At 36.3% G+C, this 13,647-nt stretch overlaps 1 protein-coding gene across 2 annotated transcripts in view; it reads left to right on the forward strand.

Moving 5' to 3' along the window:
• Window positions 1–13,647, forward strand: part of PIK3C2A (phosphatidylinositol-4-phosphate 3-kinase catalytic subunit type 2 alpha) — a 102,430-nt gene that overhangs the window by 39,989 nt on the left and 48,794 nt on the right. For both annotated transcript variants that reach the window (XM_025894336.2, XM_025894337.2), the window contains 3 exons: window positions 5,070–5,173; window positions 10,876–11,033; window positions 12,921–13,041. In XM_025894336.2, the coding sequence (XP_025750121.2) occupies window positions 5,070–5,173; window positions 10,876–11,033; window positions 12,921–13,041 (383 nt within the window). The remainder of the gene's footprint in view (window positions 1–5,069; window positions 5,174–10,875; window positions 11,034–12,920; window positions 13,042–13,647) is intronic.

Consider the following 13,647-nt stretch of genomic DNA (forward strand, 5'->3'; position numbering starts at 1 on the left):
TTTACTACTGAGGTTAAGACCGTTTTTTGTAGGCACTTTCCCACCTCAGATTTGCCTCTTCTTTCTGGTTTGGATGGAAGAGCTATTCCTTCACTTTTTCGAAACAACTCTTTCACTTATTTTCTTGTTCTTGTCTCCCCAGAGTATTTTCTACCATTACTCTTTAAAGAGGAATTTGTAGTTACTGCCTTTCCAGTCTCTCACCATCCTCTTCTGTTTTCATCATATTGCAGAAACTTGTTTCCGGTAATATGAATACTGATTGCTAATCTAGTGACCATATTCACTGTCCAGCTTTTTTGCTTCATTTGCAACAGTTGACTACATCCTTTCCTTGAAATTTCTCTTCTGTGGCCCTAGTTAAATCTACTTCCTAGTTTCCCTCCTGTAATCTTTGACTCCTTTTCCTTTGTCTAGCTTCTAAACATAGGCATTTCTCCAAGGTTTTGCTGTAGTTGTCTTTAACATTTCTTACCTGTACTCTCTTGGTCGGTGCTTTATTTTGAGTCTCCAAGATAGTTTGAAAGCTACTGGTCTGCACTCCTGCAATGATTTGACTCCTTCGTTCTCTGTGGTTGAGAGGCTCTGATGGTTAATTTTATGTGTCCATTTGATTGTGCCTTGGGGTGCTCAGACATTTGGTCAAACATTAATGTGGGTTTGTCTGTAAGGGTGTTTCTGGATGAGATTAATATTTGAATCCATAGAATGAGTAAAGGCAGATTGCCCTCCCTAATGTGGGTGGACCTCATCCAAACAGTTCAGTGCCTGAATAGAACAAAGCAGCTGACCCTACTTCTAATGAGGGGAAATTCCTCCAGCCTAGCTGCCTTTGAGCTGGAACATGGTTTTTTTTTTTTTTTTCCTGCCTTTGGACTCCAACTGAAACATCAGCTCTTCCTGGGTCTTGAGCCTACTGGACTAAGATGGGAACTATACCATTGTCTCCGGGGTCTCCAGCTTGCCAGCTGACAGATCTTGAGGCCTGTCAGCCTCTATAATCACAGGAGCCAATGTCTTATAGTAAATTTCTTTACATATGTGTATATATGGGATATGGCTCTCTCATTGATCTTAATGGATGCCTCCAGCCATTAGCAGAGAGAAATTTCCCAGTAGAAAATTGCAGAAATTAAATTATCTTCAAATCTATGCATTTAGCTCTGGAATAGAATACTTCTAGATGGTAACCTAACAACTACATGAATTTACAAACCTAAAATATTTACTAGAAACCTCACTGTCTTCCCCCCACAGACTTCTTTCTTTGTTATATATATTAGATAACAGCATTAGCAATTTTTTATTTGTCTCTTTCATCGGTTGAAAAATATTTGAGGATACAATGTATGGGTTACAGATTAATCATTCACAGACCTAATCCTTAAAGAACTTGGGTTGGAAGGGAGAGATACCATGTGTGTGCATATAATTGCAGTACAAAATAGAAAGCCTTGAATGCTACATAAAGGTTTGTGCAAAATCAATGGAGAAAAGAGATGATTTGATGCCTCGATTGTTTGAGTGGAATTTAAGGGAGGGATTGGGACCAAGAGTTGAGAGAATAGGTGGAAAGTGAAAAAAAAAATTTTTTTTTTTAAGATTTATTTATTTGACAGAGACGAGAGAGAGGGAACACAAGCAGGGGGAGTGGGAGAGGGAGAAGCAGGCTTCCCGCGGAGCAAGGAGCCCGATGTGGGACTCGATCCCAGGATGCCGGGATCATGACCTGAGCTGAAGGCAGACGCTTAACAACTGAGCCACCCAGGCACCCCTAAAGTGTAAAATGTAAAAAAAAAAAAAAAAAACAGAAAGAATGAAGAAAAACAAAAAACCTAATGATACTGTATAAGATGACACATTGGCAACTCAACTGTTTTTTACTTTGTAAAAACAAAATAAAAACAGAACTTTTCAGGTGTTGTTTTTATCTTGATGTATGACTAGAGAATTAGTTATTGTCTATTTCTGTCACTGTCAGTTGAAACTTATATAGAAAATTGCAGAAATTAAATGATCTGTGTGATCTATGATCTATAACCTTCTTGAAAGGAAAGACCTAATTCATGAAAGGCACTCTGAATAATAGTTTTTTTGGTTAAAAAAAAAAAAATCTGTAAATGCCACTAAGGAGATTCAAAATCTGTTTATCAGTAAAACATGAAAAAGAATTAAGGAAAGGTGATTATTGGGTTAAACAAAAATACGAGTTTTCTATAGCATTGCTTCCTGCAAAGGTCATAGTGTTTTCTCATTGTGTTTTAAGTTTTTTTAGGGAGACTTTTTTGAGAAGTTAGAATGGCAGAGTGATTAAACATGTGATTCTGAAGCTAGGCTGTCTGGTTTGAAATCTTAACTCTGATTATATTAGCTATGTGACCTTGTGTCAATTAATTAATTTCTCTGTGCCTCATTTTTTGATCTGTAAAATGGGGATTATAATATCTACCTACTAGAGGTTTCTGAGAAATAAAACATACATACTTGTAAATTTCTTATAGCAGGGCTTGACATGTAATAAATGCCCAGTAGTTGCTAGATTTGGGGGTGGTGGTGGTAAAATACACAAACCAAATTTACCATCTTAACCATTTTTAAGTGTACAGCTCAGTGGTATTAAATACATTCACATTGTTGTACAACCATCACTACCGTCCATCCCCATAACTTTTTGTCTTATAAAATTAAAACTATAGTTATTAATAACTCTCTATTCTCCTGTTCCCAAATTGAACCAATGATTGGGTGTCTTCTGAACTAGATATAAAATTCTACAAGAATGTAACATTCAATAAAATTAGATTATCTTCAAAGGGCTTTCACATTATGACAAATATAAAACAATGTGATGATATGGTGTTTGGTTCAGACTAAGTACTTAGAAGTGGTAGGAGGGGAGAATTGTTTCATGCTGAGTAATAAAGGACACTGTAGATGAAGTAGCATTTTGTTGGGCCTTAAAAAATAACATTTTGACTTGGGTTGTGAGGGCAGGTTAGGAGGAAGGCATTGAAGACTAAAAGATTCAGAGGCAGGATAGTTCAGTTTGTGTTTTATAGGAACAGGATATGATTTAAGCTAATTGGAACATAGAAATCATTTGGTAAATTCTGGGAAATGCAGTTGGATTAGATTATGGCAAACTTGATATGTCAGACCAGAGAATTTATAGAAATATCAAATCCCATTTTCAGGGTTGTATGGTTTATTTGCTACAGTGCTCGTTTCTGTAACACAAATTAACTTACATAATTGGTAAATATTGGCTTGATGTCAGTAAAATGAGAAGTGGCATTAGTTCAAACAATCTTTACAGCATGTAACATTTTAAAACAATCAAGAACAAACTTTCTCACAATTAAAGAGAAAGCCTTAGTAATATGAGAAAATATTAAGGAAAACATTGGAAATCCTGCAGAAGTGTTGTCTTTTAGTGAAGGTGGTGGTTGAATGAGTGGCTTCAAGAACAACTCCATATTCCAGTGTTAAGCTCTCTGGTGAAGCAGTAAGTGCAGACAAAGAAAGTGTGAAGACCTTTCTCTTTGCTTTAAGAACTTTCGTGAAGTTCCTAGATTATATTTTTAACTTCACTGAAATTGGTCTTGACTAGAAGCAGATGCCCTCAAGAATCCATATCACAAACGAGGCAGCAGGAGTTCCAGGGTTTAAGGCTTCAGAGGATCTAAGACCATAATGCTAAGTGCAAATTCAAGTGGAGATTTAACTGTGCACGTATTTTTTATAAGGACCTGTTACTTTAGTTGAGGCTTTGATTACAAAGTTATGCTGATTTTGAATAGTTTGCCTTAACTCTGTTTTTTCCCATGAGCTGTGTTATTTTTAGTTGTGATTTTCTAGAACTCACGGCTTATTTCGTGTGTGTGTTTTTTTTTTTTCTCCCCTTAAATGTGCATATCACATTCTAGGAGAAAGGGCTCTGACACATTTTAAAAGAAGGAAATTCATAAAGGAATTGTTGCCCTAAATTTTCAGTAATTTTTCTGACAAGGTCTTTTTGTGTGCCATGGTCATTGAACTCCATTAGAATTCTTGAAATGTATGTACTGTATTCTCATTCACTTAATTTTGAATTGAGAATATTCCAATTTTAATTTAATTTTCAATTTAATTTCAAAGGAAATTCACATTTGAAATTTGTGTCAGACTAAGTATTTTTATGTAATAAGTCAAAACACCTCTAAATGGGGGTGCCTTGGGTGGCCCAGTCCATTAAGCATCTCTTGGTTTCAGCTCAGGTTGTGACCTCAGGGTTGTGAGATCCAGCCCTGTGTTGGGCTCTGCATTCAGCATGGAGTCCGTTTACCATTCTTTCCCCCTTCCTCTCCCTCCTCCTCTGCTCCCACTGTGGCCCCCACCTCCACTCCCGGCGCCTCCCCACTCAGGCACTTGCACGTGCACTCTCTTTCAATAAATAAAATCTTTTTTTAAAAAGACACTTCCAAATGGACTCTGCTGTTTGGCTCTGTTGGGTAGTGAATTTATCTCATTAAAGCATTGCTCACAGAGTTTGATCAGACATAAACTTTTAAAGGACTGTCAGGATGTTTGCATAACTTTATTAACATGGAAAATGCCTGCTAACTCCTAAAACTCATTCTCTTACATAAAGAACCAGCTGCTTTCTTGGAATTTGAGGCCAAAGTTGAAAAAAATAGAATTCCTGGTTACTAGAGGAGTCCCAAATGGGCCTGATCTTTCCACTTTCTTAAAACAGTGTAGTCCTTTAATTTTATTCAGCTGTTAACTTTCTGAAGCATTTATTTGGGGAAGATTTTCAATGGAAATACCTTTAGCATTCCATTCTTGTTGACCAATACAGAGTATAGCCTACTTCTACTTTTGAGCAAGTAAAACCAATGAACTTCAAGGCTTAGCTGGTATTACTTTTACAAAGATAGAAATCTATAATATAAAACTTTGTTATTGGTATGATTTATTTTCTCTCCATATCTTTGTACATACTTTTGTGAAAATGGGTTTGTGCTGTGCTTCTATTTAGCATTTGGGGATCTTTTACTTTTAAAATAAAAACATCTTTTTGGTTACAGAAAGACCCAAATGGGACCAGTAGTTTGTCAACTGGAAGTTCTCTTCTACAAGAAATTGAAGTACAGAATGAGGAAGTGGCAGCTTTTTGTCAGTCCATTACAAAGTAAGGAATTTTTCTTTATAAATTAGAGATTTTATTATTAAATACTCCCTTTGAAAAAGTTAACCTTGAAAACAAGCTTAATACTAATAATTCTAAAATTTTTAAAATTTTAATTGTTTTCCCTGTGGCTAAAATTTCGAGACCATTAATTAACACATTAACACCAACTGCAGTTGAACCTGTATCTTTACCTGTTTAGTTTGTGAGTATTTAGAAGAAAAAATTGAGGTCAGACAGTTAATTTCAGTATTAACCATTGAAAACATGACTTAAACATATATAAGTTTTGGTACACTTAGAAAATGCCTGTTTTTGTTTTAGGGGGACAATTTTCTGTAAACTTTCTGACATTGAAAATACTGTTCTCCTTTAAGAGATGCTTTAGGAGATACAGGAGCAAATACATTTTCTGAAGGTTAGAAAAATGTATTTCTAAAATATTCTTTTTATCTTAAATATGTCTAATACTTGTTATAGATGAGGAAACTGAGACTCAGAGAAGTTACCTACTAAAATTTACTCAGCTAGCCAGCAGCGTAGAAAGCCAGGTCTCCTTTGCTTCTGAGTCAGTGTGTTTTCTTTCCATTATATCACTGCATTAGTCAGGACTTCTGTTGTGAGTGCTAGAAACCCATCTTAAACTAGCTTAAATCAAGAACAGTCATATATTGATTCATAAACCCCTATAGCAGAAAGAGGAAGGATGGAGCAGAACTCAGTGACAGCAGGATCTTGGAATTCACACACTTGAATTGATCCCTCCTCCCTTTGGATTCCCCTTTCCCATTTTCATCCTTTCCTTCTTCCTGCCCTTCCTTCCTGCGTGTTGGCTTCATTTTTGACTACTGCAGATGGGGTTTTGAAGGCAGGGAATATAGCCACTGATAGCTTAGACTTCATATTCTAATGGTTTTGCTATCAGAGAGGAAAGGGAGTCCTCTTAGCCCGCACCAGATACAAAAATCCCACGGAAGGGAAGAGTGGAATAACAAACATTATGGCCAAGGGGTTGAAATCTATTATCAAAAGAAAGTATATCACCATTGAGGGATTTATTCTGAATTCAGTATTTTCCTCAGTGTGGTCTGCTTTAAGCAAAACAGAGTTTGGGGTTCCCAAATCATTTTTGAGTATATGCATCATTTTAATGTTTGAGGAGTTTTTAACTAGATTTTCTAGACTATTGGTAGTATTTCATTAAAATTCTGTCTTTGTTACCTCTTAACCAGCATTTCTTTTCTTCAGAATACCTTAGGGGAGAAAAAGAAGAAAAATATCAGTAGAGCCACTTTTTCTTCCCTGCAAACGTTACTCTTAACTGGATTTTTAAAATCCTGTTTTTCAGCAGGCATTTAAGATAGAAGAGACATTTAGGTGACTTAGTATTCAAATTACGTGTATTTTAAATTACCTATGCCTTCATGTGATTATACCGTGTGTGTGTGTTTAATAATTTGGAAATACTCTTTTGCCTTAATTGTTTGGAAGTAATCTGTTATGTGTTTATCTAGTTCCTTCAGTTTTCTCACTAAATAAGCCCTGTATGCTTTCGGTTAGACTGTTGAGTGACTATGGCATTTAAGCTTTGCCGATGGAGAAATTAGACTGAGATCTACCTTTTCTCCCCATTTGAATCTTAGAGTTATTTACAGACTCTGCCACTAAGCTAAAATGATTATTTTTATTTATGCACACACACAATGGCTTATGTAATCTGAAACCCCAGATGAACTAAGGAGAGAATGTCTTCTTTTTGTAATTTTATTTCCATTAGTAGAGAGTGATTGCAACAAATATTTCAGAGAAGAAACAGAGGTGTTTTTGAAGCCATGTTCTAGGCTCCTCTCTTCTTCCCGTGTGACTTTGGAGATTGGAGTCAGGAGGTGTCCCTTGAAGAAATTAATGGCTCTTTTTTTTCCAGTATGGTCATTTCTGCACTGGAATTTACACTCTTACTCCTTAAACTCCTTACTTTTTGAAATCTCCTAAAATGATTCATTTAGTCATTTTAACTCAGCTATGAAAGATTTGTCAGGATATTTGTTTATAATTAAGATTACTTATATAACAGACTCTGATACATTTTTTTTTCTTGTGTGAACTTAGGGAGTTGGATTAGTGATCTCAAGAGTCTCTTAGTTTAAAGGACTAAAATGGAGGTGCCTGGGTGGCTCAGTCATTAAAGCGTCGCCTTCAGCTCAGGTCATGATCCCAGGGTCCTGGGATTGAGCCCCAAATCGGGCTCCCTGCTCAGCGGGAAGCCTGCTTCTCCCTCTCCCATTTCCCAGCTTGTGTTTCCTCTCTTGCTGTGTCTCTCTCTGTCAAATAAATAAATAAAATCTTTAAAAAAATAAATTCCTGTTAGTTAACATATAGGTACAATATTCGTTTCAGGTGTACAATATAGTGATTCAACACTTGCATGTATCACCTGTGCTCATCACAATACGTGCACTCCTTAATTCCCATCACCTATTTAACCCATTCCCTCACCCACCTCCTCTTAGTAACCATCACTTTGTATAGTTAAGAGTCTGTTTCTTGGGGGCACATGGGTGGCTTAGTCAGTTAAGGGTCTGACATGATCTCAGCTTAGGTCTGGATCTCAGGGTCATGAGTTCAAACTCCACGCTGGGCTTCATGCTGGGCATGGAACCTACATAAAGAAAAAAAGAGTCTGTTTTTTGGTTTGCCTTTCTCTCTTCACCTCCCCCCTTGACTCATTTATTTGTTTCTTAAATTCCACATATGAGTGAAATCATGGTATTTGTCTTTTTCTGACTTATTTCTCTAAGCATAGTACTCTCCAGCTCCATCCATGTCATTGCAAATGGCAAGCTTTCATTCTTTGTTATGGCTGAGTAATATTCCATTATATATTCCAGTATTCCATTTTATACACACACACACACACACACACATACACACACACATATAAGTATCAGTGGACACGAGCTGTTTCTATAATTTGGCTATTATAGATAATGCTGCTATAAACACTGGGGGGCATGTATTCAAAAAAGGACTCACTTTAAGGAAAGGAAATGAAGGGTTCCCCCCTACCAAATCAAATTCATTGAATATAACTTTTATCACTGAAATTTTGTCTAATTAAAATTCTTGAGCTATTTTTCTGAGCTATTAGGAATTTCTGATTATCCTTTCATTATCTTTAAGGATTTCTGAAACTTGAAATCTTGCTTAGATATAGACAAAATTCTCTAATATTTCATGGATTAATTATGTGATTTGCTATGAGCATCTGTTTTATACTGTAGAAAACAAGAGAATACCTAGTAAATAAGAAACAAGAATCTTAGGCAAGGTCCAATGAAGGTCTTGGTATTATGTTATGGAGGGGTAAGTTTGAAAACAATCAAATATCTGAAGATACTGTGTCCATGTATAAAGTTGCATTTCCAATATCAATGTAAGCTTATTACTTAGTTTTTTTCTTAAGATTTTTACTTATTTGAGAGAGCAAAAGAGAGAGAAACAAGCGGTGGGGAGGGCCAGAGGGAGAGGGGGAAGCAGGCTCCCCCTGAGCAGGAAGCCCAATATGGGGCTTGATCCCAGGACCCTGAGATCATGACCCGAGCTGAAGGCAAACACTTAACTGACTGAGCCACCCAGGCATCCCAAAATTTTATTTACTTTAGAAAGAGCGCTCAAGCACCCTCCATGCTCAGCATGGAGCCAGTCGAGGGGCTCAGTCTCAGGACTCTTGAGATCATGACCTGAGCTGAAACCAAAAGTCAGACACTTAACCAACTGAGCCACCCAGGGGCCCCAGCAGGTGTTTTTTTTTTTTTTTTTTGAAGATTTTATTTATTTATTTGAGAGAGAGATAGCGAGAGCTAGAACACGAGCAGGGGAGAGAGGGAGCCCGATGAGGGGCTCAATCCCAGGACCCTGGGATCATGACCTGAGCTGAAGGCAGACACTTAACTGACTGAGCCACCCAGGTGTCCCGAGATTTTATTTATTTTAGAGAGAGAGCGAGCTCAAGCAGGGGGAAGAATAAAGGGGGAGGGATAGGATGGGGGAAAGAATCTCAAGCACACTCCATGCTCAGCATGGAGCCAGTCGAGGGGCTTAATCTGAGGACCCTGAGATCATGACCTGAGCTGAAACCAAAAGTCACACACTTAACCAGCTGAGCCCCCAGGTATCCCTCTCCTGATCCTTTTCTTTTTTGTCAACTCAAACTATTTTATTCTATTCTTATGACTTGATTATTTTAATCTCTATAGAAGCAAATACACAATACTTCAAGCATTCATTCCATTTATATTCCTTTTTTTTTTTTTTTAAAGATTTTATTTATTTATTTGAGAGAGAGAGAATGAGAGATAGAGAGCACGAGAGGGAAGAGGGTCGGAGGGAGAAGCAGACTCCCTGCTGAGCAGGGAGCCCGATGTGGGACTCGATCCCGGGACTCCAGGATCATGACCTGAGCCGAAGGCAGTCGCTTAACCAACTGAGCCACCCAGGCGCCCCTCCATTTATATTCCTATGAAAAACAAATAGGAGGATTTGATCTTGTCTTCTAACCTCCAGAAAAAAAAAAAGTCAGTTAAAGGAAGGCTACAAGTTTATTTATTTATTTATTTTTAAAGATTTTATTTATCCATTCATGAGAGACAGGGAGAGAGAGAGAGAGAAGCAGAGGGAGAAGCAGGCTCCCAAGGAGCAGGGAGCCCAATGCGGGACTCGATCCCAGGACCCTGGGATCATGACCTGAGCCGAAGGCAGACGCTTAACCATCTGAGCCACCCAGGCGCCCGGAAGGCTACAAGTTTAAATAAGGCATCAAATTTTCCTTTGTTTTCTGATAACAGAAGTGTTGTCTGGAGAAGAGCCATATATACCGTATTCCTGTATTTCAGTTTACCAACTATGTTGTTCCTATGAATACCTTCACAGGCAATTCTTGCCATTCCCTAAGTTTTAGAATCACTTTGAGACAAAAAAGGCCTATAGCACTGTAAAAACTGATAATGATTTTTTATCGTTGTCTTAACAACCCTCTGCCCCCAAAATGTAGGGGAAAGGCTCTAAGAAAAAGATTTTTAAAAGACAACAAACTTTTTATCTCTCTCACAATTGCAGTTGAAGGTTACTTTGCCTATATTCTCAGTGGATTCATTAAAAGTATACATTTTTTATAATTATACTGTATAGCCAAAAAATCTGAAGCAGAAAACCTCATTTAATGCCTTGTATCCAGTGTATGCCTGGTTAATGTTGATAATGTTACCACAGATATCCTGGCAGTACTTAATCTCTTTTCTTAGATTCCTTTTATCTAAAAGGCAAATGCTGGGGTGCCTGGGTGGCTCAGTCGTTAAGCCTCTGCCTTCGGCTCAGGTCGTGATCCCAGGGTCCTGGGACTGAGCCCTGCATTGGGTTCCCTGCTCAGTGGGAAGCCTGCTTCTCCCTCTCCCACTCCCTCTGCTTGTGTTCCCTCTCTCCCTGTGTCTCTCTCTATCAAATAAATAAAAATCTTAATAAATAAATAAATAAATAAAAGGCAAATGCTGGTATTTGGAGTTTGACTGGGGTCCATTCATTACAGTTCTCAAGAGCTGCTCTAGAATTGAACAAAGACACAGAATTGAATGGCTATAAGCATGCAAAGTTTTGTTTAGGGCTTTCAAATGCAGCTTTAAAAAATTTTTTTTATTCTTTCTTGTGAACAGATTGAAGACCAACTTTCCATATACTAATCACTGCACAAATCCAGGCTATTTGTTAAGTCCAGTTACAGTACAAAGAAACATATGTGGAGAAAATGCTAGCGTGAAGGTCTCCATTGAAATTGAAGGATTTCAACTGCCAGTTACTTTTACATGTGATGGTAGGTTTATAGTTTCCCAACCATCTTGTTTTGCTCTGATTAGGGAGAAATGTTTAAAATGTTAATTTTAATCATTCTTGACCCTGTTACCATTAGGTATCCTTTTTAAAAATTTTGTGTTGTGTGTGTGGTTAAATACTTAACATTCATAAGTTACCCTTTTCAAAAAATTGGCATTCATTTGGATAATTTTCTGGTTAGGACTAGTGGGAAAATAGTTTACCTTTATTACTGCATATTTCTCTGAAAAATGCTGAGTAATTTTGATTAATTGGTGGCCCTTGGCCAAGGTCCCAAAGCATGAGATTGAAAGGCTAATTATAGTCCAATTCTTTTTTTTTTTTTTTTCATTTTATGGCAAAAAGAATGCTTGTTTATAAAGAGCTGTCAGTGAAATTGAAATTCCAGGTATCTTGCTAAGCTCCTCTAAGAAGATAATTCTCCTTTGGTTCTAACTCTCTCTCCCAAATTTGGTGTGGATATCCTTTCTAGAAATGTATCCTAAAGTCTGTAGGAAATTTTTTGTCATAGTTTATTGAGTCTCATGACATATATTGTTTTAATGAGATTCCAACAGTAGAATAAGAGCCTCTATTTCTACAGTACTTTGGCCTAAAAATGATGTCATTTTTTTCTGTAATGGTTATGACTAGGAATATGTCCAATATTTGGATACTTTCTTGTAGCTTTGCACTTTTCAAGGCTCTTTGAAAAAAATAGGAATCTGAAACAAAAATGTTAGCCAACTATGTAACAATCATTCTTTTAGTTTCTAAAGGAAGAACTATTCTTATAAAGCATACTTTAAATTTTGATTTGGGGAATTATTTAAAACCCATATGTTGTAAGAATTACTACTAAAATTGAAGTAAAGAAAGGTCAATAGGCCCCTTGATAGAAATAGTAAGCATTAATGACAGATGTTTTAATTTGTATCAAATTTTGATGTATCAAGATACTACTTTTCGAGAAAATATCTCAAAATGCCTGTTGTTCAGTTCTTCATAAATGTGTACATTTACAATGTATATATCTGTTAAGAAACTTAACCATATTATGGCAGAAGTGTGTCCAAATGATAAATGTTACCATACAGTTGACTGTTCAGAAATGTACCCATTGCATTGGATATTTTATGGCCTTTTCTGCCAATCTGTTGATTTTCATGAAGTCTGAACTTAGTAATTGTCTTCTAAATTGAACATAGGAGCTCTAAGTACGAAATAGATTACTTTAAAAGGTTACTTTAAGTTTTCTAAATGTGTTGTAATCTTAGGATCCAGCTATTGTCAAGAATGATAATTGAACAATACTTCCTACTTGCTGTATTTTTATTCTTCATTGGAAAATTTATCAGGAACATGTCAAACATTTAAAATGGTGATTTTTTTTTTCCTTATGATTTGGTTTAAATCATCGTTTGCTAGATACTGCTAAATGTCAACCTTTTTGGAGGAGTCTGTAATAGGGAGGTGGCTTTCTTAGCTTAGATCTGCCCTATCTAATACAGTTAACCACTAGTCCAACGTGGCTATTGAGTACTCGAAATGTGGCTAATATAGAGTGAGGTGTGCTGTATGTGTAAAATACACAGTGGATTTCAAGGACCCAATTTGAAAAGAAATAAGATGTGTCATTGGTAATTTTAAAATGCTGGTGATATGTTGCAGTGACATTTTGGATTTATTAGGTTAAATAAAACATGTTGAAATTAGCTTCACCTGTTTCTTTTTACTTTTTTAATCTGGCTAGTAGAAAATCTTAAATGCTATATGTGACCTACATTATATTTCTGTTGTATAGTACGCTCTTAAATGATAAGAATTACATTCTCAATAAAGTGTATAGAGTGAAATGAGCAAAATGAAAATGATGCCTCTTTTACAGTGAGTTCTACTGTAGAAATCATTATAATGCAAGCCCTTTGCTGGGTACATGATGACTTGAATCAAGTAGATGTTGGCAGCTATGTTCTGAAAGTTTGTGGTCAAGAGGAAGTGCTGCAGAAGTAAGTATTCATTTAACTACTAAGCAACATCTTTGGAAATTTAATTTTAAGGAGTTAAATGAGAAAAATTTCAAGTTAAATTTGTAATCTAAGACTACGTTGGGTCCTACTAAATTGATTCATTGGATCAGTAAGCTTATACTGAGATATACTTTGTTTTAAGATGTGTTTAAGACAGTGAAGGGTTATCAGACATAAATAAGACATGGTACTGCCTTTAAGCTTAGTCTTAAATGGGAAGAATGGTGGGTAATTGGTTGATAAGTGAATTTAATGGCTTTTTTCTTTCTGCTAAGAGTTGATAGTCACATCATTATAGACTATTTTCCTTTTGTAGCATGTACTAGTACTTTTCACACTGGTCAGCTGTGACTTCCTTTTAATTGCTTGAAATAATCATTATAATTTTTTTCTGAACCAGATAATTTATTGCATCTAGCTTTTAGTCTAGTTATTTTACGGATTTCATTATTTTAGGTTACTTAAAATGCCCTGCCTTTATTTTTCTTATTTTCTTTTTCATCATCTTCTTTTTTCTGTGCTGTGACTCTTCTCATGTAGAATTATTCTTTTATTTAAGTGCCCACACTTGGTTAAAAAACTATC

The sequence above is a fragment of the Callorhinus ursinus genome, unplaced genomic scaffold, assembly GCF_003265705.2.
Source record: "Callorhinus ursinus isolate GAN/ISIS: 27379988/994484 unplaced genomic scaffold, GSC_fseal_2.0 scaffold49, whole genome shotgun sequence".
Classification (NCBI taxonomy): domain Eukaryota; kingdom Metazoa; phylum Chordata; class Mammalia; order Carnivora; family Otariidae; genus Callorhinus; species Callorhinus ursinus.